Raw genomic sequence first — 27,616 nt, 5'->3', positions numbered from 1 at the left:
CAGGCCTGCAGTTTTTCTACCAAGAACTGTCACAAATGGAGCTGGCTTCATATTAGACCCACTGTATAGGACAAACAGTTTGCCTCAGAAACAGTTATAGCAGATAGCAAGTGATCTTCCCCTTCTGTAAAGGTTGAGATTAAAAAAATAAATAAATACCATTTTATGCTGAGTGAAAACACAGCGTGTTCAAAAGTTTGTATAAAAGCAGCATGCAAATAGCTGTTGGCCTGATGCTCAGGATGGTGTTCACTTCTCCGAGGCTGGCTCTGACCCAGGGCTGAGCATCCTGATCTTGCAATGCACATCTCAGTGGCCTGACTGACATGTGAGTGGCTACTGACAGTTCTGTGAGAGAATTTTTTTCCCCCCTCTACTTTGGTTAAAAACACCATTTTCTAACCTTTCTTTTCCTTGAAAATTTTAGCTGAAAAATCCTAAGTGGCTCTAGATATTCCAGCTGAGAACAACAAGATGAATTCTGTACTCCCACTGACAATATTTACTGTGTCAGTCTCTGCTAAAAAGCTGTTGTGTTGAGTCATTGCTAAATATGTAACGTGACACAACCTGTCCTTGCTGACACCTCAGTGATCCCGCTGAGGACAATAGAGCTCCCCAAGTTCAGCCAAAGACTGACTCAAGCTGTGGTATTCTACTGTGTGAGATTCAATGCTTCATGCTCTTATTTTTATATCTCAGATAACATACAAACAAGATTGCATATGCATTGTTATAACAATAAGTTAGGTGGAGAGCAAACTAAGAGTGCCTGCTATGTATGTCTATAATCCTTTTAAACAAAACAATACTAAATCATTGTTTGATAAAACCACAATGAAAGACAGTGAAAGGATGGCGTGAAGCTAGAAAAGCTTGTCAGATCAAGTTCAGAAAACTTGATTATGAAAAAAATGCTAGCATAACCTTAGAAAGCAAATTTATCTGCAGACATACTAATTAACTTCTCATATCCAGATCAGCTTAAAAGTTTGTCTTTAGAAACCAAAAGCAGTGTTTATTTTTCCTCAGTGGCCTCAGTAGGTATGATGACAAATTTGGGTACTGGAAAAAAAGTATTTCTGCAAACATGCGGAAAAGAAAAGAGCACTTGGTTTTCAGGCATAGTTTCTGTGGCTAATAGAAAAGGCTAACATTCTTTTTTCTCTTCACTGTTTTCTTCAACGGTAGCTTTCTTATACAGAACAGAAAAACATTCAGCCAACAAATGCATGTCTATCCATGTAGCATCTTGTTTCCTGCAGCGGTCCTCACTAGCTATCGTCTTAGCAATGAAGCCTTGCAACTCTTAATAGCCCAAAAGAAGACATATTGCTTTACACAGATAATAGGAATGATAGAATAAAGGTTGTAATGTAATCAATCACAATTCCAAAATTTTTTATAATTTATATAAGACATAAAAGTAACTAAAGCTATGAAATATTTGGTTCTGTTTTTGTAGTATTCTTTCCCGTATTTCTCAGGATTCTGACCTGATCCCACCAAATCTGAGCATTTGAGGTAGCTCAGTTTGCCTCAGGCTACCTTCATAGCCACCTCCACAGGTATCTCCAAGAGGTTGATTCAGAATATGCGGGCTTCACAGCTCCCTAAAGAAGCCTATCTTGGCTAAATGCACTCTAGGACAAGCACGATCCTGACTTTGAGGCTTGTTTTGCATTCCTAAAGTTAGGTGAGATGAATCTGAGCCTTTATGTACATTCAGTGTACGTACATTCAGCTTCCCAGCTTCCTGTGTTCCAGATAGAGATTTACCTTATTTTCATTCAAATTAGTTGTGAAACTTCCATTTTTGTAGGAGATGGCCAGACAAAGGCTGATTAAGAGAAGTTCTGCATTCATTTGTCTAGTAGAAATCTCTCTTGCACACACACACAGAATTTGCTAGTATTTAAATTTACGTACAATAAAACTTCTGAATTTTTCTCATTTAAGTCATATTACATTTTCCTGACTGCAAAAACTCCCAACACACATCCATCAAATAGCCAGACATTTAATTGCTCTACTTGGACACACCAAATAAAGTGCTCCAAAGCATTTTTATTCTACGTTGTTTCAGGCACATAGAAAGAGCATTAAAAAAAAAAAAAGCAACAGAAGAAAAGCTGCTACTGTAATCAGCCATGATTGAAGGCATTTCCTGTACTTTGCTATCAAACCGGTTGTTTTTTCCATTACATACTAAGTGAACTTTAGTAAGGTCAAGACACCACAGAAAAACAGGATCAGAATATCTTTAATCAACTAGAGTTGACTACTTTAGCCTCTCTCTTTCAGATGTTTCGTCCTGGATCTCATCCCACGTCTCCAATTTTCTTCTTTAAATCGTAGATGCATACAACAGGTCTTTTTGAATTTCTGATTTGGATGGTTGTTTTCAATGGCATTTAACTTGTTAAGCTTACACTTACCCTAACCTAAAGGTCAATTAACCTCATGGTGCATAACAATACTGATATTATTTTAGTGTGACAGAACTACAGTAGGGGAGACAGGTTTTCATTCACAATCACAATATTGGGCCAAAAACTTCTCTTCGTTGGAAGCCTATTGTTTCCATCATGCTGCCTATTAAGATCAAGTCTAAATTTTTAAATGATTATTAAGTAAAAGTTGAAGCTACAATGGCATAGGATAATTTGATCCAATCCTGCACGTTGTTACCCTGCTGTCACTCTACATGCAAACGGCTTTAAGGTACACAACTTCCCTGTCCTATGCTCCGACCATATTCTTTCTCAGAGAGGAAAAATTCATTTTTTTCTTTCATGAACGCCAAATGACATTCTTAACGTAACACTGATGTCGACATCTGTGTCGACATCTCTCTCAGAAATGACCAGTTCAAAGTGTATTGTTGCCTCAGTGAAGAAGGGAGAAGCATGCCATTTTTTCCCAGCAGCTACCAAGAAAAGCTCATGCTTTAGTTCAGTTCTGTTGCAGAAAGGAGAACATCAGCCTGCCTGAGCATTGTGATAAGACTGAAAACTGACTCAAGCAGCCTTATTATCTACCTACCAAACATAGATGAACACAATCAAGGCCACTTAGTGCTAGCAGCCGGCCTCCAAAGCTCTCCTTAAGACCTGTTGTCTCCTGCACCCCACCCCTTTTCTAGCTTCAAAGCTTTGAAGTTCTTTTTAATTCAGCTGAGGCTGTTTATCAAAAGAAAAGTAATAAGACTTACATAAATCCCCATTTTTCAGCCATGGGACCAGACCTTCAAGACACTCAAAGAAGAGAAGACATAGTAAAGATGAAGAACTATTAAAATACTAGAATCCACTTGTTAAAAAGGTAGCACAAATTTTATACTTCCTCAGCAACGCTTATTTTGTGCTTCTATAAGGATGAGACAGAATAACCACCAGATTCAGGGAAAAAATGAAATTGCGGCAATACTGGGAGCCAACATTATAACTAGAACTGATCTTCATTTTCTTTCATTTCTTTGGATAACATTCATACACTCTGTAGACTTACAAATATTTTTCCAAAAAAAAAAAAAAATCAGTCTTGCATCCACAACACTGGGCATTCAATAAAATGGCCAAATAACACAGGTGATCCTATGCAAGCCATTAATGTGCCAGCATGAGCCGACATCACAGCTCCATTTCTGTACTAGCCAAGGCCCTTCGCAACTTTATGGTGCATCAAAAGCATAAAGGAAAAGGGTTGCTGAAGGATTTTACATATAGTGTTTTTCTTTTTATAAAAGAAACAAATTTATCAGAATTCTCTTCCCTGTGCTCCCAAGGGTGCCCTTAGGGTGGAACAAACACAGCTCCTAGCAGTAAGCAGACTCCTGTTAAAGCTCCATATCATGTTTCCATGGAGAAGAATGCTTTCCTAGTCAGAAAAAAAAAACCCTCTTCAGTGAACTTTTGTACAGACGCTGCTTTTTTCCAGCCTCACTTTGGTCTCAGTTCAGCCTCTTGGGTCTTTTTATGGAAAGCCTTTCCACAGTGTAGTGCATGTAGGATTACGCAGAATGGACTAAATAAGTTATATAGCATAAATGAAATGATGTAACTCAGCAAGAATGTTGCTTCCAACAAAATGTTTACTTATATGGAATCACTAGAGGAAAGATTTTAATAATTTCTGCTTCTATTCTGATTTCAGTAGCATAGTTCACATGCCTAAACATCTTTTTACACAACCACGTGGTCTGAACTTGGGAAGGGTATGTAGGCTCTTAATTTAAAACCTTTCCTAATCCTGCTGTATTTATCAAGGATCAAACCAGCAGCAGACAACAGAAGTTTAACAGATTTCTACAGAAATTCTTGTAAAAACAGTGAGTTAAATCTATTTTATTTTTAATCATCTAAAAGGGTTATGTTATGCAGATGTACTTGTCTTTCAAAATTCTGTGTAGTTAATTATCTAGTATGTTTGATACAAGATTAGTGCAGTAGAGAGATTCTGGCAAAACTGAAAAGAATCTTTATTATTTGCCTGTAAAGTATTAAGAAGGTGTCTGAAAAGATGGCAGTTACTTGCCCTTCTAAGTTGATCTATACATACAATAAGCCCTAATGCTGCTTCCAGACAAAGGTCACAGAAGCTTGTGATTTGCACTGATGGTTCCAACTCTAAACTTTGCTTTGATCTATAAATAAAAAGGGTTGCATATCATAATGCAGAGCAGCTCTATTTTATAAGATACACTTTTCAAACTACAATTGTGTAGCAAAATCAAACTACTTCCCCCACCTGACCTCTGAGAGAAAGCTGTGCAAACACTCCTAGGGAATCTGTGCAGGAAGCTTCAGCTCCAGTATTATTTCAAATGCAGCACCTGTAGATCCCCCCATCTCCTCCGGAAGACACTCTTGGAGGACTTCTTTGGCTGTAGTGCCAACGGTATAATATCAGCACTAAAAATCTACTCATACAAAACACCCCACTACTTTTAATTAATATGAATGCTATGGAAAGATGAGTCATGTGGGTTACTCACATGAAAAATAACGTCATCACTTAGGAAATTTAGAGGTTATTCACTTTTACCAATGTCAAGGTTAGCAAAGAGTGCTACACCAATTTGCCTTCAGTTGTAAAGACAGAGGCTACAGACAGACAGGTTATGCAGCAGTCCAAATGAAAATAGAGAGAAGTAATTCTAAATATAATATTGAGACTGAAACACGATTTTATTCCCTAACATTTGGTACTTACTGAGTAATCATTGCATGTAAATACTGACTTCAGAAGGACTATCATGTAAATTATTCACCAAAGCAAGCTATTCTTAGACAATTTCTTCACATTAAAAAAAGCTGAATTTGAGCCTGAGGAACTATCTTCAAAACTTCTGTGTGCCTCACCAATACAATAATGCTTCTGAGACCTGCTAACCAGACTCAGTACTCTGACAAGACCAGAAATTATCCTATAAAACTCCCAGATATTTACATGGGCCAAGACTAGAAAGAAACCTAATTACGCAGCCTACAAACTATGTAACATAAAGTTTCATTAAATTATAATGTTCAATAAAGTCTTTTTGCATCCTTCTGACAGCCTTAAACTGAGCACACTGAGTACAATTTAATTCCAATGTAAAGTTGCATTGCTCTTCTGGTGTCATAAAAAGCTTTTACTGTAAATGAGAATCTTGAGTTTTAAAGAAACAGTCTTTTATATACTAGATAGAAGCCTCTGTACATCCATTTTGATCCATAACAACATTCATCACATATTTTTATTACTATCACATTCTGAATTCCAAGTAAAAATGCACAAGCAAACGAATCTCTGAGAAAGATAAAACACATTTTAAGACAAAATGGGAGGAAAGTTGCAGAAGTTGTGCCATACCCCAAAGACATACACGTGATGAATTAAACTCAACATTGGCCAACTGTGAAGCAAACGTGGAAATTAGTTTAGAGTTTCTCTGGGCAATTTGAAGCATTGTATTAAGACTTGATAGTAAAGCAAATGAAATATTAAAGGGCACTATGGTATAGTTATCGACCCAGATTCTAACTTCAAATGTGGTTAGATGAGGTACTCCAACAACGGTGACACAATTCAGCCCGTTACTACGCACTCTTCTCCAAGCATCATCCCTTCCACTTACTTTTATACTCCCATGCTACCACTGCTGTATGTAGGTGAACATAACTGTGTTTGACTTTTTAAAAATGGATCTGTTAAATAAGATGCGTAAAAAATAAAATACATTTTTTATGGAAGGTTTTGGGGAATTTAGCTTAAATCTCTCAGATTGTGTTTACAACAATGTTATCTTGGCCTAAGAGCACCCACAGCTGAGCCAGAGGAGAGGAGACAGTAGCGGTAACCACTTATACCAGATTTGTCACTGATTTATGGATTTGTAAGTTCTAGCTAACTAATATCAGTTAATATTTTGTTGCTGTTCTTGTTGTCACTACATAGAGAATTTCCAGGATGCTGTTTCAAAATTTCTTCAAACCATTCTGTTCATGCACAGAACAACTTCTACCCAATCTACAGGTGTTTTGAAGATCTTAGCTAAATCCTTTTTGTCTCGGATCATCGACAGAAAACCAAAACTTTTGTCCTACTGCACGTGAAAGTGTACCACATAGTACGATCTTGTGGCAGCTGACAAAGGACAGCCTTCAGCTTTGTACCAAGGGGTACACTGCTGAGCTGCTGTCTGCTACCCCACTTCACAACTGCAGGATTCTTTTATTCCATCAGGTGTTTAAAGATTTTCATATAAATGAGAGTTAGGTCCTCTTGATAATATTTATGTAGCATAATAAACTGTGTTGTCCCCTTTGGATTTATTACAAATTATCAACAAATGAACTGGCACACATTTGGTATGCCTTTTTATGCCCTCAGTATACAGTACCATAAACACTTGCTGTCCTCTTACTGGTGGTTAACTTTAGGCAAATATGTACTCAAGCAGTTTCTTAAGTGCATATTATTTTCGTTCTACAAGTACTCCTTTAGAGCTGTTTCAGATTTATTGATGTTTGGAAGCTTTTAAATATCCATTACCCACTTAATTGACCATAGCAATTCCATCTGACTCATTATTTGTGTTTGTTAGAATATATTTAGGCATTTTTTTAAATGGCTGCTAGTAGACCGTAGAGTCTCCCTTGGAAACCCTATAATAAATCAAGTAAATACCTGCTGAAGTGCTATAGTGTTTACTTGTTACTACTTAATTGTATCCTTAATATTCCAATTTTTGACCATGTGACATCTCAATTCAGGTTATTAGTCACCTAGCTTTCTTTGTTTCCTTTTTTTTTTTTTTTTTAGGGTATTGCTTCATTGCTATTCAGTTTCATGCCAAGGTGCATCCACACTAGCTGCTCTATTGGCTATCTGCTGTTGAATCCATCCCATCTTTTCCTCCTCTCTGAGGGGCAATCGCATGCCCTAATACTGGAATACCTCATGAAGGATATTTTTACAACTTCCACTCTCAAATCAACATTAAAAAGCATACATAACTGCATGTGCTATTTACATTTAATGTATTTTGAAGAACTATATTTTCTGACAGTGCCATACGTCATCAGGAGTAAATGAAAGCCTGGAGGAGAAGGTACACCTATGTAAGCATTGGCATTATTGCTGGCCTCCTCTCTATATTTTCTCTCTCTGCTATTTTACAAGACTGACTACTGTAAAGAAGGCAAGAAGCAGTATGTCTGTTGACTATACTGGAAGGAGAAGTGATGTCTGGGCTTCTCCTCACACACTGAATATTACCAATTTGTTTTTTAACTCCAAAACATTATACCACCAACATAAGCAGTCCACTTATTTTTCAGTTACCAGGGTCGTGAGGTCTGTTGTTAATCTTTACCTTTGTTTTGCTACACTACACTTTATTTTCCCTTCTTCTAAAGGCCTTCTCTGTAATGTAAAGTAAAATCTACATGAAAAATAACTGTGTTATGCTTTCATTCAAAAAATGTTATTAACCATTACGTTTACTATAAACAGGATGAGATCAAAACTCCGAAAAAGAAAGAGAAAAGCCAGTGAAGGTGAGTAAAATTCAGTTCGGCAGTGGCAGGAGAGTGACTATGCCTGGCACCATCTGTCCCTGCATGTACCAGTGCAGATACACCCAGGCGATCGACAATCCCTACTGAGCCAGTGCAGCCCAGGTAGCGATGCTCAACTGAAACTCTGACAGCAGCAGGATCTCTTTCTATCACTGAAGACAATGCACCTTTGCCACTGTCTGCTGCTCTGGGCAGCTGCCTGTTCGGAAACACTGGCAGCAAAGGACAGGGCAGGCATCAGTTTTGATACAAGATACGCTAAGTGACTCTTTACCATCTTTACCATTTGTCACTCTTTGCCTTTCAGGTCATTTTCAGCACAATCATGACCACCTGACCCATTTTGTTCCACTTTCTGATTCCCCTGGTTAGACTGCACCTAGTCTGTCCAAGGTCCTTCTGATGTAATCCCAGTACTGTTTATTCTTGTAGCAGCAAAGACTTTGAAGTATTCCCCAAAATGCTGGGTTTCTTACTGGCTGCATTTTTGCTGTTTTAGCTTATTAGGACATTTTAGTTAATCTCCTGGCGAGCATTATTATTTCTTATTTCTTACGTAAGAGTACAAGTTGTCAGCTAAATGGGCATTTTTTAAGTTTTCAAAAGTCTCAAATGATAAATCAGTTACTTTACCTTTCAGATTGGCTAAATTTTCATTTTCCATATCCTTTTGCAGAGGCAATCAAAATAACATATGGTTTTTAATAATAATGAGTTTATTTTAAAATAAGCACATTTGCAATCTGAAAATTCAGATGAAGGGTCCCAAGCCATCCAGGAAGCTGTGCACTATGTATGTGTGAATAATCTCACCAAATCAAAATCAGCCTATGAGGACAGTGATCTGCAGGCAGAAATGTTTGCTGGAGCAGTGTCTAAGTGATAAGCCTTTTTACAAAAAGGAGGGAGCTTAAAGCAGGGGAAAAAGGGGGCAAAGAGAATAAATGCCAACCTTGAGCCAAAAGTAGCAAGGTTCTGTATTACTGTGAGACTTTGGCAGATGCATTCAATAGCATGCAAAAAGGCAAAGCCTCACCCTCAACATGACATAGTTTCAACACCACTGGAACTGGGTTATAGAAATATTTTCCATTGCATGAAGACAGACTTGACTGAAGGGCGCAGCAAAATCCAGTCCTAACTTTTGTCTTTTGACAGAATCACATTTAGGAGGGACCTTCAGAGTTTTAATGCAATGAGAAACAAAAAACATTATTTTTCTTCTGTTAGAAAATTGTTTGAAGAACATGACTTTGTTTGGAACTGGTGTACACACTTCTGTAGAAACAAAGCAATGCCTCAGTGTTTTAGGAAAGCTGCAGGGATTGCCTTATGTCAGTTAGTTTCAATTTTACATGTGCTGTAACTCCTGTGGATTTTTATTTTGTACAGTCTTCTCTCAGTTAAAATCTTATCAATGCAGAAAGATAACACATTTTTTCCTGTTATAAAAATAAAAGCGTGGACATCAATCATCTAAAATCACTGACTTTCATCCAGAAATAAATATAAATATGCTCTATAGCATTTTGCTGCTATTATCTGCTCAGGAGTGCTGTCGCCCTTTCTACTGAGCGTACCGGAACATGGCTGCCCGCACAGGAATGTAAACTTGGCATTAACCCTGGCAGATTCCCACTCCCTGCCCTCTCTCATTTAACATTAACTCACTCCTATACTGTTATCAGAAGGTAAAGGTCATAGCTTTATTTACACAATACAGCCCTATACAAACGGTCATTAAACAAGAAAATCTTGCACCAAATAAACAAGAAGCGAAAAAACAATGCTGACCTTGCTACTGGGAACTCCCCCTGGAAGTACCTTGTGTTTCCCCAGATGAGGTCAATGTTGCTGCTCTGTCCTTCTAAACATTAACTGCCCAGCACTGTGCCTCTGCATACCCAACTCCTACGCGAGAGCCAACTAAGGACTTTCTTATGTTCCAAAACCAGAAGAAATTTAGAAAGCATTTTACTGCTGGCAAGACCACGGGGTTCATATCCTATTCCCACAGTCTTTACTCATCCTTCCACAGCTGGAAACCCTGTCAAAGGCGCTCCTATACGACAGCAGCCTTTAGCACAATGCAGAAGCTAGGCAGATGGCAGGGTGGACTCCCTCGGTCCGAATGCCAGAAGCCTGGGAACCAACCCTTCTTCCTGCTTCACATCTCCCTCGGCCCGGCTCCTCTCCACCCCAGCCCACTGCCTTTTCCTGCGGGAAGACATCCTGCTTATTTATGCCTTTCACGACCGCTGGCCTGCCTAGACACAGCAAGAAAATGTGCAAAAAGGGCAGGAGGCCACCGAATAAAATCCCATCACAGCTCACACCCGGTTTGGGAAACTAGACTGTGCAGAGCAGAGCATGCAAGTACCCGGGGTGCAAATCCTGCTGGGAGCTCTGGTCCGGTGGCACGGCTTTGGCAACTGTCCTTGGGGTGCACTGGGACTCAGCCACACACACACACAGCCGCACAATTCATGCCTTGCTTCCTGCCTTTACTGAGGGTGATGGAAATAGGTTGTTGCTCACTGGAGCCAGAAGCAAACTGTGACTTCTCTGTAGCAGACTCCTGTAACGGGCAGTTTATGAGGGAAAAGGGTAGAGCTCGGGATATTCCTGGGCTCAGGTCTGAATGTGCTATATGAGGTACGTGGTGTTTCTTGCCCTCCTTCATGAGCCATAGCTCAAGCAGCAATTTAAATTTTGATTGTTTAGATTAGCAATAAGATAATCTTTACATAGTTACAAACACACTTAAACCAACACACTGCCTAAGTGCCTCCGAGTTTGAGTTTTGTGTTTTAAACTGCCAAAAAAAAGTGGGGGAGAGGAATTTTATTTGGTTACTACCATTCAGAAATAACATGGTGAGGTAACTTGGGAGAATGATGACTTTTAACGTGTTAACCACTGACCATGCAGCATTTTCATCAGTGTAAATATAACTCCTCATTACTCTGCCAAGGTTGCACTGAATCATATAACCACCACTGAAGTCAGACTTTCTAAATATTCTTATTTCAGGTAAAAACACACTAATAAAAGTGCTTTCAATTTTAGATGGTTCTTCTTGCTAAAACACTGGTGCGCATTGCCTTGATAAATGGGAATGCCAGGAAAACTGATCATCCAAGGAAAAATTCAGTTAGTGTTCAAACAAGTTTTTGGGGTATTTGTGTAAGAAAAACGCCTGGAGGTATTCAAGGATTGGCATCGGCATACTTATATTCACATTCTCCTCAATTCAGTGTTAATATAGCCTTCATGACAACCGACATACTAATTACAGAGTGCACAGAGCCTCAGAAAGCTGCAGCAAGTTACAGGTTGGGTTGGTACTTCATATTACTGAGCAACATGATAACCCAAAGTTATGAATAAGGGCTCCGCTGTGACCAGGTGCTGTACAATTTGAAGGCAAAGTCTTCTCACAGACCTTACATTCAAAACCGAAAAGGATGAATTAACCCAAAGCAGGTGACACTATTTTTCATCCTCTCAGGTAAATGGAAATTGTGTACAATCAGTTTCCTTCTTCAGTGTTTTAGAGAGAACATCCTATTTAATTATTCGAATAGTCTTGAAACATGCTAAAGACCACCACGACATGCAACTGCTGGCCCCTCACATCTTCACTGAAACAGGATTTGTAGCTCACACTGTTATTCCGTAAATCAAATATTAACAAGGGACACTGGTTTGCGTGTTCATGAGGTGGCACCCCATTCTCATATTGATGTCCTAGCCTGGGGAGACATCAGTTCTTTAATGTATTTCAGGCCAGAAAGGGTCACTTGTCACCTCACTTGAACTACAGTGAGAGCCAGACATACCCACTTGGGAATTCCTGTACTCGGCCCAGCTCATGTAGGTTAAATGAGAACATGTAACATTTACATGTCTGTGGAAAGTGCACAGCGACGCAGTATAGAGACAGTAGAAGAGGAAGTATGGAACTCACTGTTTCTTAACACCCAGTTTGGTGCATCTTCCCCATATGAGAAGATACATGAAGCTGATGATGACACCATACTCCAGAGACAGGCAACAGTGAACATAGTCCTCAGCCTTTCAAAACCGAGTTCGAAGTCCAGTCCAGCTCACAAGCAAAATGAGATTCGCAGCCTAGCCCTTAATACATGAAGCTTGGATACGTTTTTTCAAAGTGGTGCAATTGCATAACATGAACAGCAACAACTGCCAGAAACAGCTATTGAAATTTCTGTAGTTTCTGATTGACTCTACTTGTACTATCAGGCCCCAACTTGACATGTGCCTGAATAGTTGCATGCCAGATGAGAGGGAAGGTGGCAGGATAATGCAAATATTTTCCTTAAGTTGCTAAAGTGTTTTTGACACAACGAGAGTAACATTATACCCTCAAAAAGGCCACACTGAAAATTATCCTAAAGTTTGTCTATCATACAGGATGAATTTAGGAACAACAGAATCTTTATTTATAAAAATTATGAGCTTCATTTTTATTTTCAATAAAAACTCCATAAACAAAAGGAAGGCACATAACTCCAGTGAGCACACAGATAATTGGATAAGTCTGAGAACAGCTGTGCCAGTTGCTAAGATGTGAACTTACAGAATAATTTCTATTGCCAAACAGGGAGCTAGCGTTCTCTTTGAACTTCAGGGGAAATGAGGATAAACTAGTTATTAAAAAAGATGATCATTCTCTATCATCATAGCACTTTCTAAAAATCTAGCCAACAAGCCAAAGCAAAGCTAAAGCTAGTTATTTACTTCCAAAAATATAACCGTGTTTAGTTCCAAACAAATACTTCCACATACATGGCTGAAAAAAGATCAGAAGCTATAGCAGCTATTTTGAAACCTGCATTTCCATCAAACAGTTTATTTATATATTCCCCTCTTTCCTTGAAGTATTGCCCACACAAGCACCATTTCCCACTTTGGAGAATAACCATTAATTTCATACCACAATGTTTTTTCTAGAGATATAATTACACAGAAGACAAGTATTCTTTATTAAAATATCTGAAGGCAGGTTAGGTAGTTATGACTAGTAGTTATTCAAAAGCATAGTCTCTCTCTCTCTCTCTCTCTCTCTATGTCATTTTTTCCTTTCCTCTCCTTGCTTGGCAGCTAATAAGAGCTTTGGAGATGTGAAGGAATGACTTGATCCCAATGCATAATTAATATTGTAATAAATGAGGTAATTGGGTTCTGAATAATCATTCTGAAACTGTTCTGTGCAGGACAACTATTCTGAAACATACTTATATCAACAGATACATTCTCCTAGGGCCTGGCACACTATGAATGAATTATGACATTTTTATACGATTATTTTTTTTTCAGATAATCTCTAGCTTCTTCCTTCTACTTGCATTTTATGGAGTAAATGGATTATAGATTTTATGTATTGTTGAAGCTCCTCGAATCTCCCAGCTGAGAAAATGACCTATCCTTATGGACTTAATTATGTCCACATCTAAAAGCCTGTATCAAAGCAGAATACAACAAGGTGTATTCCTAATGTTCTTCCTGTTAGTGTTTTTTTAGTTACTACTTTTGTCCTACAACCCATGCTATTCCTCTTCTTTTGCCTCTTCTGACAATACACCTAATACAACATGCCACTTACAATGTTAGTGTTTTACTGTAGCATGCCAAAGACATGTCAGCATAGGCTCTGAATCAGAAGTTGAGAGCATCTTGCAAAGTTTAAATTACAAAGCATTGTTTCATCATAATGACATTTCTCTTGGGATTGAAATATTTTGACTATGATAAAAAGCCATAAGAAGAACATATGCACACAAAGTAATTCAATGCAGCTAGGAGCCAACACAGCAGAAGCTACACAGAAGACAAGGGGAATTGGAGAGAGAAAAGAGAATGAGAAATGGGGATGTGTGTTAAAGGACGGGAGGAGGGAAGGGAGGGGAGGAAAGAAGGAAAATGAATGTAGTTTCATATAAAGAAGTTGGAAGGTAATTTTACCAATTTGGATTTTCTTTCTTGCTGCTTCAGAGAAATCACTAAACTGAGTGCTGTTTACAAAGAGTCTAAATTCCAGCTTTTGGGAAGAGGAAATAAACTCAAGTCTTTGTATGGAAACAAATCATCAAAATCCTTCACTTTTTAAAGCATCAAACTTGTCTGTTCCCTTGTAATGGGTACTTACATAACTTTGAAATTGCCACATTCCTAATGTACAAATATATAGCTTTGAAAATAAATGCAGAGATGGAGTAGGAAATGTGCTATGGGCAGCAAAAGAAAGAAATGCGTTGGCTCTTCAGCACTTTAAATAAACCTAGGCAAAGTGGTGAAAGAGAAATTCCAACCCAATATGCAAACATCATAGTAGTGTTAATAACAGATGGCAAAGAAGAGCTAGCAAAAAGTTTTCTAAAGAAAACTGGATTTTTGACTGAGACTGTTTTGATAGTGATACCTATTTTCCTCAGAAGATGCAATCTCCTGCTGTTTGTGATGTCTCTGGAAAGATCCATTTTCTGGGAAGTTTCATCCCAGTTGGTGGGAAAGCCAATGGCCTCTGATGGAAGTTGCTGCTCAGTCCTGGTTACTAAACATTTAAAATTCACTTCTTTCAATTTCTAATCCTCTTGAGAGCAGCCTTAAAATGAATCTAGGGATGTGACATATTCAACACCCTCATCTTGATGAGATCCAAGACTGTCTGTCCTACCTCAAATCAAAACTGATAATCTGGAAAAGGGTAAGAATATAAAAACAGTTAGAACTGAGAATTTATGTACTAGACAGGACAGACCTCTATCGCAAAACCTATAAACCACTCTGCTTGTGAAAGCCTGAATTTATCGCAAGAAATGACAGGTTGCTAAAAGCAAACAAAATAAAACAGAAGGGCAAAATGTCAAGATAAAGGACTTACTAAAGGCACTGACATCAGGGTGAAAGTTTTCAAAGTGATTCCTTATTTTAAATAATAAATGCCTATCCCTAAGCACATTCTTCATAACACGGCAACAATATGCACGTTTTTGTGTTTGTGCATGTGTGTTCAAGATTTGAGATTTGCAGGGGTGGGGGCTCAAATAGATGTGGGTAACTGGCAAGCAAATCAAAATTGTCTGCAAAGAGCCACTTCCTGCTGGTGACTAAGATTTCACCCAAACAGTCAGAAGGAAGGGGCATAAGTACAGCACTGCAAACTACTATCCCGATTGTATCAGAGTGGAGACAACTAGGACAAACAAACTCAGGAAGTGGCAGGGAGTTAGAAAATGAGAGGAAATCTATGGCACAGAGAGGAAAGTGAAGAGATTGCGCTGATCTGCAGAAAGGTCACTTCTGGGTCACAATGTGCCAAGCTTTTTCAAAAACGCTTTATTTGTACTATAATACAAAACTGGCACACACAGCTGGCGACTGCTGCAGAGGCTATTCAAATGTTAACATTCTCCATGATAAACAGCCAAAAAAGTTCTATGTAAGCAAATTGGAACAAACAACTAATCTAAATCTGGTTGCTAAGAGACAGAGGATTACAGCCAAAACCAGCCCCAAGCCTCAGGAATACTTTATTTTTGATCAAAAAAGTACCTGTAGATGACGCCATGTTGGTGAAGAAACATGAGTGCTGATGTGACCTCTGCTGCATAAAAGCGGGATCGAGGTTCGTCAAATTTGCGTGAGCGCTGGATTTGAAACATTAGGTCTCCTCCATTTACATATTCCATGACGAAAAAGAGGCGGTCCTGAAATTAATTAAACAGTGCTATTTAGCTAATTTCTTTTAGTCACACAAAGGACTGCTTGAAGCTACACTTCAGGCGACTGCACCATTTGCGTCAAGAAATGAAAGAAACAGACACTGCAATTCTGAAAAAGGAAAAGCTGACAACCAAAAACCCCCAAACCTAAAGAAAATGTGACAAACGTCTCAAAGGGAAATGAGAAAAGGGGAACAGAATCCAAATGTAGTTATAAGCAATACACACACACACATCTCTCCATGCATAAACATATAGATATGGAATTATAAGCAATTTTACACAATAACGGAGACCCTTATATGCTGCTGCTTCTTTTTAAATTCAGCCATAATAATAAAGAGAGAGTCATTTCTGTCAACTGATGAAGAGCTGCTGGGGAAATTTCAGGTTCCTTATTACTTCTCCTATCAGCTACTTTGTCTCCAAAGTATCTTTCCCAAATTATGCAAAAATGAAATAGAATGGTTAAGCTATAGAAACCAGTGCTGCCAATCCCAAACACTCATAACTTTAAATTGCCTCATAATCTCATAAGACACTGGAATATAATTACACTACTAAAATATACATTGAGTTCGCTTTATTTGCTTCTGATCCTTATCATTTTGAAGTTCAAGTTTTCAAGCCTTACTCCATGGAGAACCAAAAATTAACTTTGTTTGCAAACAGTAACTGAGATTCTCAGGTAACCACCCCCTTTTGGCATGTTTCAGAAAAAAAAAAATCCAAAATTCAAGCATTCAGCAAAGTAGTCAGAAATGAGAACACTAGTAAATCAAATATGTGCTTGGCATCTTAAAACTTTTAGGATTTAAACTGACAATGCAGATGAAGGCATAAGCAAATAAATGACATTCATCCACTTGGTATAACTTAGGTCCTATTTTTTGTAACTGTTTCTTACTCATTTGCACAGATTTCGCTAATCTGTACTAACAGTCCTAAATCCTCAGCTCTTTGCCCATTGGCCCTTGGTTTGTAAGCCTATCTCCAGATTCTTTATTTTTGTACTGTTAAATATCTACATTCATGCACAAGAGTTTAAACAGAGGTGGAGATAATTCTCATGTGATGTGGGAAGGGATCTGAGCACACACTGCCTGGTCTGCATTAGCTCATGGGAAACAAACATGTCCTTCTCCAGCCACACAGTACACAGGCCTGCAAACATGGGACTTCAGGTAACGGAGCCCCTCTCCAACTTCCATGCAACACTACAGTTTGGCTTTGGCTTGTGGTGTCTGGTGTGCAGGGTTGAAGAAAAGGAGACGATGCTGCATTGCTTTGGACAGACAAATCCAACAAGACAGAAGTTAATTAGCCTCCCACCAGTGAATCCAAGCCTGCAGATTACACAGTTTATAGAAAAGAGCCCAGAAATCAAAAATGTTTGCCGTTTCTCTTTAATCGTCTACTCTAGGGCTCAGATTCAAAGCATACCACTTAAAAATATGCTTAAACTTAAGCACAAGCATTAATCCAGCTCATTAAGTGCCTAGATGCTATACTTATCAGGGTTGTTTCCTGGAGGAGGCTAGATACGTTTTGCTGACTTTTTGCTGATTACAGAAAGAGGATGCAGAAAAAAAACCTCATGCCTTTATCTGTATATCTTGGGAACACAACAAGTGGCAGACTGGATCAAATTCAGAATCCAGGTGGATTGGCGTTCTTGGTAAAACATTGCTAACAGTATTGGCACATTTTCCAAAATTTTTCTTCCCATTCTGTATTAAGAAAAACCTACTAAAGAATAGTATCAAAGCTTCTGGTTGTATCATAAACTCAAAAGAGCATGGCTTTTGAGCCATGTCTTTATTCTTTTTGCAATGCTCTGTATTACTGACATGAAACTGTCAAAATCATGGTGCGGATCTCTTGACATTTTTGTAGGGTGTAATGATCACCTTCTTTGCTTGCTTTAAGCAAAAATACAGGTCCTTGTATGATGTCTGATTCCTCTCTGGAACTCCTGAGAGAATTAGAGCTTTCCTTTTAAAAGAAAATCTGATAGCTCTCAGATGGTCTTATGATTTCAGAAGCTGGAACCGAAGGATAACAAAAAATGCAGTCAGTTTTGCAATAGAGTAAGTCAAAACTTCAGCTATATTGGTATTGTAGCCTAATATAAGAGGATACAATATCCCTAAGAAGAAGATGCAGGCATTGGCCTTCCTTAGGGTCCTCATCAGTGCACTAGTGACAGTGCACCTCTGATGAGTACTTCTGGCACAAGTGTCCCTTTGCGACACATTGCAATTTTACATGGAAAGATACAGTGCACTGTTTCAAGCACAAAAACTATTTGGACTGACGGCTGAGGAGAGTCTGACTAACATTTGGCTAAAGTAACTTCTAACACTTGCTGAAATTGGACCCTCTTACACTGCTGTTTTAACCTTTCCAAAGTCAACAGTCTATGTGAGTGGGCACAACAGGAAAAGGAAGCTGCAATTCACATTCCCCTGAGCAGCCATACTCATGGCCTGTGTAGCTACCCTTTTTCTGCACTTATATCGTAAGTATAAAACAATGCTGATGCAAAGAAATTGTGCTATGTTTTACAGCTGCGACTCCCAAATGGTGATATTCAATTTGCCACTAAGCTGGGAGCTGCTGCTCCCAGTGGTGATACCACCACTCTTCCAACTACCAGTGACAGTGCACAAAAATAAAGGCTGGCTTGCACGACTTTTTAGACCAGGGCCATTTCCTAACCTATCAGGATACACATTTAATCATTTTTACATTAATATTTCAATGTTTTAGCCAGGCAAAGCCATTTTTTGTGACATTCACTAAATACCTAATTGCTGACTCTAAATATCAGAATTTAGATATTAGTTCAAACTTCAACTTCCTTTATTTTGGTTCAGTCCTTTGTAGGAAATTTCCAGTTTAGCCAACTGAAAATTACACGTGGACTGTTTAGCAGAATATCTTGTCATTAGACAGTCTAAGCAAATATTTAGCAGCAGCTCCATTACCAAAGCTGGTCAATGCTATTCTCCTTTTTCCCATCTTTCTTACTATGCATATATCATTCTCATGTGAGGGGATAGTATTCTGTCAGATTCTGCAGCTTAGTTGACCATCTCTTCAAAAGTATACCTAGTAAAACTGCAAGTCATAGCTCTACGATTGATATTGCTATGCTGTTGCATTTTTTTTCTGCTACACATTCTTATTTCAGGTCATTTCTCTAGCTTTCCTGGGTACACATTTCAGCTTCCTAATCAGAATTCACAGGAAACAAACAAACAAACAAACAAACAAAAAAACCCACACAACCAACCAACCAACCAACGAACACAAAACCAAAACCAAAACAACTTTGACGGTTCTATTCTCTGTAATGAGTCTGGGAAAGGGTTTGATTTTTTGAGGAGAAAAATACTAATTCTCAAGCACTAACATGGGGTAAATAAAAGAGAGGTACAACATGCACATGCACAGCAGGCCAATGTTTCAACACTAGAAGATAACATCTTTTTGAATGAAATATACCTAGTCCTTATAAAAAGCTGCTTTCCTAAAGCTACTGTTTTTTTTTTCTGTTGGTCAGGACAATGACATGATCAGTTGGCACCCAAATTTACATAAAAATAAGATTCAAGAGAAGAGAGAATATTTTATGAATATTAGCTGAGATTGGTAAGTTAATTTTTTTTTTCTGATTCTTACAACTACTACAACAAAGACACAATTTTCATTTCTGATAGATACTTAAATTTTTTCCTCATCTTTGATCAGAAGGTAATGATCAAAATACAGGCTCCTATCACTCTGAATATATCCTTTCTGCCATAATGTATGCATGCACACAGTGCGATCCAAGACCTTTATGAGTTCAATGAAGACAGGATTTCATCCTCTAACAGTAGTTGTGAAGCAACTGAATTATGCCTTATTATATATATTATATACATCTTGCTACATGTATCACCAGGATATATTCAGGTATTTAAGTGGGAGAATATAGTGTGAACACCCTGAAGAATTACGCATTATTAAGGAACAACACAATGTTTACTCAGTTAAAAATGAGATACAAGTTATGGCTTTATTTTTGATCGTGTTCCAAGAAAAAATTGAATGGGTTCAATTTGGACTGCATTATTTCTGCACTTAATTTTCATAACATTTGAGAAGCATGTTTTGGTGAACAAAATAAACGTAAAGGAGTCCTGGGAACTATTTTATTATATAAACTGAAATAAAAGGAAAAATCAGAAACAAAGACATTGTAGATTAATCCTCTCCTGGCATCTATAAAGCACAAAAGTACTGCAAAGTAAGCCAATATGTTTTCTGAAGAAATTAGATTCTTTTACAGAGTTTATTTTAGTCCTTAATCATACCTGCTTCTCCTTGAGTTTCTCAAAAGGTATGGTTGAATGAGAATACTTAAAATAATAAATGGAAAGAAAAACAGAGCAGAGAGCATGGGTAAAAGATTTTAAAAGGGGACATCGGGTAAACAGGCTAGAAGTCAAGTAAAAAAAAGTTCAACCTTACTCTGTATTTTCACAGTATCTTCTGACTGTGGCTTCAACTACCAAATTAAAGTGTATGACTGCTTGTCTTAACACCTCTATTATTCAAGTCTCACCTGTTGACTTTATTAATGAGATATCCTTCTGCATGCTTTATGTTTTCAGAACTGAGCTCGAAAGAACCCCCTCCTCTATTCTTTGTTGCAATCACTCTCTGGAGAAGAAGCCCACTTGTCACTTAAACTAGAAATTTTATTTCATATTCTCTCTCATTCTACTAATGCATTTGTGCCCTAATTTTGTTTTTCATCCTCCCTGGAATTCAAAACAGTCATCCTTCAGCTCTACAGCAAATGTTTCTAACAAATTACTGTTTATTCTGATTGTTACCCATTACCCTCTTCAGAACTGCTTTCTCTGATTGTATTTATACACATTTTGTTAATATTAGCCTATATATTATGTGCCATCCTCCTGCTGTCACCACTATACATTTACTTCGTTTTAGATGTTATGAGTTCCATTGGGCAGAGCTTCTACCTTTTATATATTTTGGAATAATGTGTAAGTTTTTACTTGGGAAAAGTGGGATGATTTCCAGAAACATCAAAAATAATAAACTCTCAGGACATAACAGACTCAATTCAGCTCCTTTCTGTGAAGCTGTGATTAATGACTAAGACCTTCCTACTAGTAAGACCAGATAATCTTGCCAATCAATTTTGATTTAACAGATGACACTATACAGTCTATTAGTTGTTCAGATGTAGAATAATACCATTGTTGAGGAACTGGCTTCTACGTAAACCCCTGTATGAAAGCTTAGACGCGGAATGACTTTGATGTAGTGTTTACATAAATTATTGTGTAGCCCTTTAAAGATTTTTTTAAAATTGTTATCCATTAACCTGTCTGTCCTTTGTTTGTTTTCCAATTAAAATCTCATTAACATTAGAATGTAGCTTAAAGACAATGCATTGGTAGACATAAAGCCAAGTAAAATGATTTTTCACAATCTCAACTGTACAAACTCCTTTTTTTTTTTCTTTCAAACAAGTCCTATCAGCTGGGGGACCCAATAGAAAAATGAAACAAAACAAAAAACCCACAAACAAACAAAAAACCCCACACATAATCTGTCTTCCAGTTTCAAATATGAGATGTACATCTACGTTACAAGTCTGAGAATAAATCTTTTCACTACTGTTTTTTGTCTCTCAGTTCAACCCTTGCAACACTTAAAAGTACAGAATTTAGAAAAGGCATCAAACGTACATCTTGAGTAAAATTCACACTTGATAAACCTTATCAGCCTACTCCAAATACCATTTTTTTCTTTCTTTTATGTTTCTCATAAAATAAGGTATGAATAACTTCTTCCTGATTTTCACTAGATCCCTAAATTAAGTTGTTTGTGTGAATATACTTTTTCCTTCCCAATTTAAGAGAGTCATATTTGAATTAGATTTCTCCAAAGGTTACTGGAAATATCAGGGAAATTAGTATGTGTATTAAAAACAGGTGAATTTAAATACAAAATAGTTTATTTTCTAATAGAGTACTGTTACGTAATGGAATATGTTTTGCCAGTAAACTTGTTACCAAAACAAAAGTCAAAGATATAACTTTTATTGCACAAGAAGTCAGATAAATATATCACATCATTGGTATGCTGTGTAAGATGATATTTTATTCATATCATGCATGTATAGAATTCTTTTCTAACTAGTACAAAACTGCGATTACTTAACTCTATTTAAACAGGATGCTCAAACAGTTTGTTTAAAATTACCTAAAACTGCAGCAACTGTCCCACCCCTCAGAACTTGAATAAACATTTCCTGCTTCTGATGGAAATTGCACAGGCACACTGTATGCAAAACTAAATGAAAACCTTCAACACCCTGAGCAGAAGACTAACCAGAATGGTAGATTCATCTTCCACAATCCCAGAACTAGGAAGGATAAACACAAAAACAAGAGAAATACCTGGTATAACATTATAGAAAACAACAAAAAACTCTCTCCATTTAATTCCCTTTTGAAGTTTACAGTAACAATCTTCAACAAGACACTATGATACCTTATCTATCTCTGACTTCAGTGTTTATTCTCAGGGTTAATTGTAATGTTTTTCCTGTTTTGTAGCAATGCTTTCATGGAGTTCCAAATAAGATGGGAACAAATTCTGTGAATCCCACATTTCGTGGAATAAATGACCTGTACACAGGAACTGCTATCTTAAACTTCACAAGGACTACAAATTTGGGATATTTACATCTTCCTCTTAAAAAAAAAGAAAGGTATTTTTTTTGTCAACTGGACAATTCAAATTTTTCTCAAGTTGCTGCACACCATTATAGATAGGGATTATTGCTCAGTTTCACTCAGCTTTTCCCAGCATTCAATTTTGAATACTTTTTTTTTTTCCTTGAAAAAAAGGATGCCCTCAAAATCAAGACATAGACTGGAGGGTCAGAGAACCACACAAAATTGGATGGAGAAGTCTTGCAAGGTCATTTAGCTTATGCTATAGCCGGCAGGCAGATTCAGCTGTACCTAAGCTAAGGGAGACTAACCTCAGTGCCACAAGGCTGTCTCTGGGTGCTGTGGGCCAGCAATCAAACTGCACAGCTGAATGGCACTGCTGACTGGACTCCACTTGGCCCAGAAAGACTTGGAAGCAGAAGCTGCAAGTCTTTGCTAGTCTGGTCTGCTGGAGGGGAAGTAGGTTTGTCCACACTGCACTGCAGAAGGATCTCCTGCTGTGCCAGAAATGTCCTGTTCCCTTCTCAGTCCCCCATCAGCAGGAGACATCAGCAGTGAAAAGTGTTCCTTGAACCTATTCTGCCTCACAGGCCACAAAAACACAGTCACCTAGAAATTGCATCAATTCCCGAAATTACTCTGACCAGCTCTTAAAAATCACCACTGATAAGGATTCCTCGATCTCCATTGGCAGGCTGCTTCAATACTTGAGAAAATACCACTGGAAACTCTTTTCACTACTGCAACTTATTTGCATTACTTCTTGTGCTTACCTTAGTCAAAATATCAATTCCTAGCTGTGCTGCAAGTTATATACTGCCTTCAGAGAAACCCTGCAGTGCTTTCCCCTTTGTTTCTCATGCAAAGAACGGATTCTTTTTTTCTGATTTTATAAACTGATCGCAAAATATTTCAACTCTATATAGACCTCAGATACCATGTCAATGATGAGCCTGTGGGATAAAAAACAAACAGTTTGTTTGAAGTTTGGAAAATAGTTTCAAGGATGGCTGGCCCTCCTTGAGACAGTGAAATAATTCTCCTGAAACACTCTCCACCCTATCATGTCAAGCCATGTAAAGGGCCAGAAAAAGCTACAAATTGAATATAATGACTAGTTTCCAAACAGTGCTTTCAGAATCAGTACAGAGGTTCTCAAAACCTTTACACTGCATTACTATAAAAACTTGCATTGCAGCATTTGCTGACCTACAACGTGAGTCATTCGAAAAGGGTTTTTAAGCAAGATGTTTGTCTGAGATCTCTAATCTTAATAAAGCAGGCCTGGTATGTTGCTCTTGTCATGGAAGATTTATATTGCCTCCCTGCGGAGTATCAATTGATCCTAGAACAGAATGTGGGGTTTAGCATGTTTTTCATGCCCTAATGCATCCCATAGCACTACTCAAAAAGGAAAATATAGCTAATCTATATATGTTGAGATAAACTGGCTGGATGGGGTACAGGGGAACTGCTATGCCCAGGCAATAGGCCATAGAACTATGGAAACTACAACTTACAATTCAAAGCAGGAAAAAATAGCCAGGACATGTAGGAATCACCTATTCTCTTTAAAAAATATCAAGGAATGATTAGGTTTTACCTTGACTATCATTCGGAAAGGAAGTATTGTTTAATGATTTTTCCAAAGACAAATCCAATATTTTAAAACTGTCCAAAATGAAGAGAAGCCTGTCTGTCTCAAATTTGCAAACAGTGAAAAACTGTACCATTTGGTTATTCCCTGAGCATATTCCCAAAGTTTAGTTGGCTATTTCAATTATTCAAACAATCTAATCCCACGTTACTGTGACCAACAAGATCCACTGACTTCAGCATCACTCTTGAAATGTACAGGTCCTCACCTGTACTATAGGTTTTGGAGTATGATAAGGTATGGATATGAATAAGACCTATACCCTTGGAAACTGCAACTGACAATCATGTACAGTAGAATAACCGATGACAGCTAAGTTCCTTACACAATGCCTTTTCCCATGTAAACTACAAATACCTTATGTTTGAAAACAGTCTTCCTACTTTTTTTCCAAATGGCTAATTCTTTAGATTACTATCTTGACTGAGTTTACTATGTATATTAGTTGGCGTGCCAGACTCATACTAGGTCAAGTAAAAAGAAAACATGGTTCACAATTTCATTAATCTTGTTATTAAAATGATAAAGTTTAGACTACTTCAATGTAACACAAAACATTGGGTGGAGAGTTGTCAGCCTGCTCCCCTTACGGCTTTCATTTTACTCAGTGGGAATATGACATAAAATTCTCTACCTGAGTTTCTTGAATAGATCAACATTTCGTATCATAACTCTAAAATATCATAATGTGAGCACAAACATTTTCATTTTTATGGTTACTTTCCACTTTAAAAAAATAATTCCTTTTTTCCTCCCTGTCACTGATGGATATTAAGCGTTCTGCCTATGTGAATGTTTTCTGCTACATATGTAATACAATGCCTAATGTTCTGACACAGTATCTACAGGGTTTAATGGCGAGACTGTCTTTAACTCAGGTGGGGCTTAGATCAGAATTAAATGTGGAATTTGTTAGCCAAATGCTTGCAATGAAGATGCAGAACAAGTTATGTGCATTGCCATTTCATCAACTCTGTCCCCTACCATTTAACTTTAGAAATCAACTGAAAAAAAAGACTTCCGGCTTTCCATCTCTAACCCCAAATTATCCAGGAAAGAAGTGTTCTCTACTCACTGGACTTTCCTAGGAACTGATGCCAATCTTCCATTCTCTGCCCCAAGCTGCAGTGCTGGGAGCCACGAGCTTCAAGGCAAGCAGAGGGGAAGGGCTGTTCCCTTCTTCTCCCTGAAAGGCCAGGCACAGCCTGGGGTGAGTGCAGGGACCCCAGAAGTGTGCCAGCTGGTGCAGTATGGTTTTTCGTGCCCTTCCTCCCACAAAAGGGAGAAACACAACTGGAATCCTCTGCAGAAATGGTGAGTTTTGTAGTTCTAGTCACTTCAAAAGGGGTATCAAGTAGGAAAAGCTTCTCAGGCCATTTCCCTAATACCTTCATTTGATGACAGATAAGCTGCGAGAAGAGCCTTTTATGAAATTCTTTGATCTCATTTTCTTTCAGTGATGTTTGGAAAGAAGAATAGTTCTGGTGAGATAATTTTAAAGACCTCTCATTTAATGGCCTGATGCATATTGCAGAAAATTATATCAAGCCCACAAAATGTCATTATGCAGGAAACGTTACAATGTGTAGGCAGCTATTGATATTCCTTTGTTCTGATTCTTATAGGAAAAATATAAACACTGTCTTCCAATTAGAACTAACTATATAGTTTCTGAAGGCACTTAAGAACTTCTAGAGCAACTTTTAACCTGTTGATATTTCACCAAGGAGCTTAGACAGAGGTGGCACATATCCTAGGTCTCTCCTGAGACCCTGGTCTGCTTCTGCAAGGTTTCTCGTATTTATAATTTCCACTTTTCTGCGTCACCTGGGCATCTAGTTTATGTCTTTGAGTACATTCATCAGATGCTACACAAATAACAGAGAAATCTCTGGGGAATGCAGCCAGTTGGCCTAGCAGCAATGTTATCACAAGGAAAAGGAACCCAGTTAAGGAAGATAATGAAAATGATGGGACAAAATACTCATCCAGCAACCATTTTCTGAGAAATTATTCATTACAGCTGGAAAAACAAAACAAAACAAAACACACAAACAATTGGAAGTAATTAGCTGAATGGACAAGTCCTTATATCACAGGGATGATATATAGCAGTAGAACATTTTGTTTCTAGGGTTGCAGTCAGCTGACTGAAATGCAGAAGTTATTTTCTCAGATCAAGGAACCCATCATTCATCAGACAGGTAGACATGACAACGCCTTTAGCAAGGAGTTACTTGTATTAAAGCTACCCTGACAAGTAATTCTGTTGGGTATGATTTCCATTCAAGTATATCAGGACGAGGCATGCTGAACTAAAGTAGGCACTACAGCAGGAATACTTAACCATACCTCATATTTAAATTACACTAAGTGTATACATTCTCAGAATTAGAATTTCACTTTTGAAATCACCAAAAAGATAAAAAATTCGTAAGAAAAGAAAGCACAGATGTACAGGATTTTCCTTTCTCCTTATGCAACAACAAATCCTTGCCTTTGCAGCAAAGGAGAGTTGTCCTGCGCTACAGAATCTGGCACTGGAAAAATCCATCCCTTCTTCTAGCTCAAAATTGTACTTGCCCTTGACCAGAGTAGGAGACACTGTGGAAGAAAAGAAAGCATCGCAGAAGAGTACAAAAGGTTATTCAAAATTAGTTCACACAATCTATTTGATATATTGTATCACAAATTAGCTTGGCTGATAGAAGCTTGACATGAACATTATTGCATTTACTAAGAAATTTCAGAATTCTCTGAGAGCTTTTAAACCTCTTTAACTGTAATGTGGGAATGGGCTTTGGAAAACTGTGCCGCAGTAGTGCCAGCCCGTGTATGTACTGCTTATATAATACGTTTACGTTGCTCTTCTGTGTAACAGAAACACTCCCTACCAGATATCCTTTACTGGTTTTAAATTGTTATTTCTGTCTCAGCAATAAAGTGGGGAGGGTAAAAAGACTAGTACTCCTCTCGGCTAATTTTTTTTTATTTTCTGGAGAGGAATCACTGAACGAAACTCAGGAAGCAAAATATGAGCATTAAATATAGGTCCTCTACTATTTCCTCAGTACAAGCTTTTTAATCTTTAGCACTGATAATTTTCCAGTCTCTAGCTGGCTAGCAATTCCCTTGCATTCATCAAGTCATTCATAATTAATGTTCCCATCAGAGCATTCCTTTACATTTTTCCACACTTCCTTACTATTATAACCAACTCAATCATTTTGCACTAAGCAAAATAATGTAAGATGATTCACTGACTCACTTACTGGTGCGTAATGTTTTGTATTCAGCAATTTTACAGCATTCTCTGGCCTTGTTTCAGGACCTGATGTTCTAACTTTTGGTTCATTAGACCAGGCCACTGACTATGTC

General features: G+C 37.9%; 1 protein-coding gene across 5 annotated transcripts in view; it reads right to left on the bottom strand.

The window, feature by feature from the left end:
* PRKCE (protein kinase C epsilon) overlaps window positions 1-27,616 on the bottom strand; it is a 301,037-nt gene that overhangs the window by 37,291 nt on the left and 236,130 nt on the right. For all 5 annotated transcript variants that reach the window (XM_080588243.1, XM_080588242.1, XM_080588241.1 and 2 more), the window contains exon 11: window positions 15,645-15,799. In XM_080588243.1, coding sequence (XP_080444369.1) covers window positions 15,645-15,799 — 155 coding nt within the window. The remainder of the gene's footprint in view (window positions 1-15,644; window positions 15,800-27,616) is intronic.

Source organism: Anser brachyrhynchus, assembly GCF_964034855.1.
Source record: "Anser brachyrhynchus genome assembly, chromosome: 3".
NCBI classification, from domain to species: Eukaryota; Metazoa; Chordata; class Aves; order Anseriformes; family Anatidae; genus Anser; species Anser brachyrhynchus.
The sequence above is the reverse complement of the archived record's forward strand: the minus strand, read 5'-3'. Positions and strand labels throughout refer to the sequence as shown.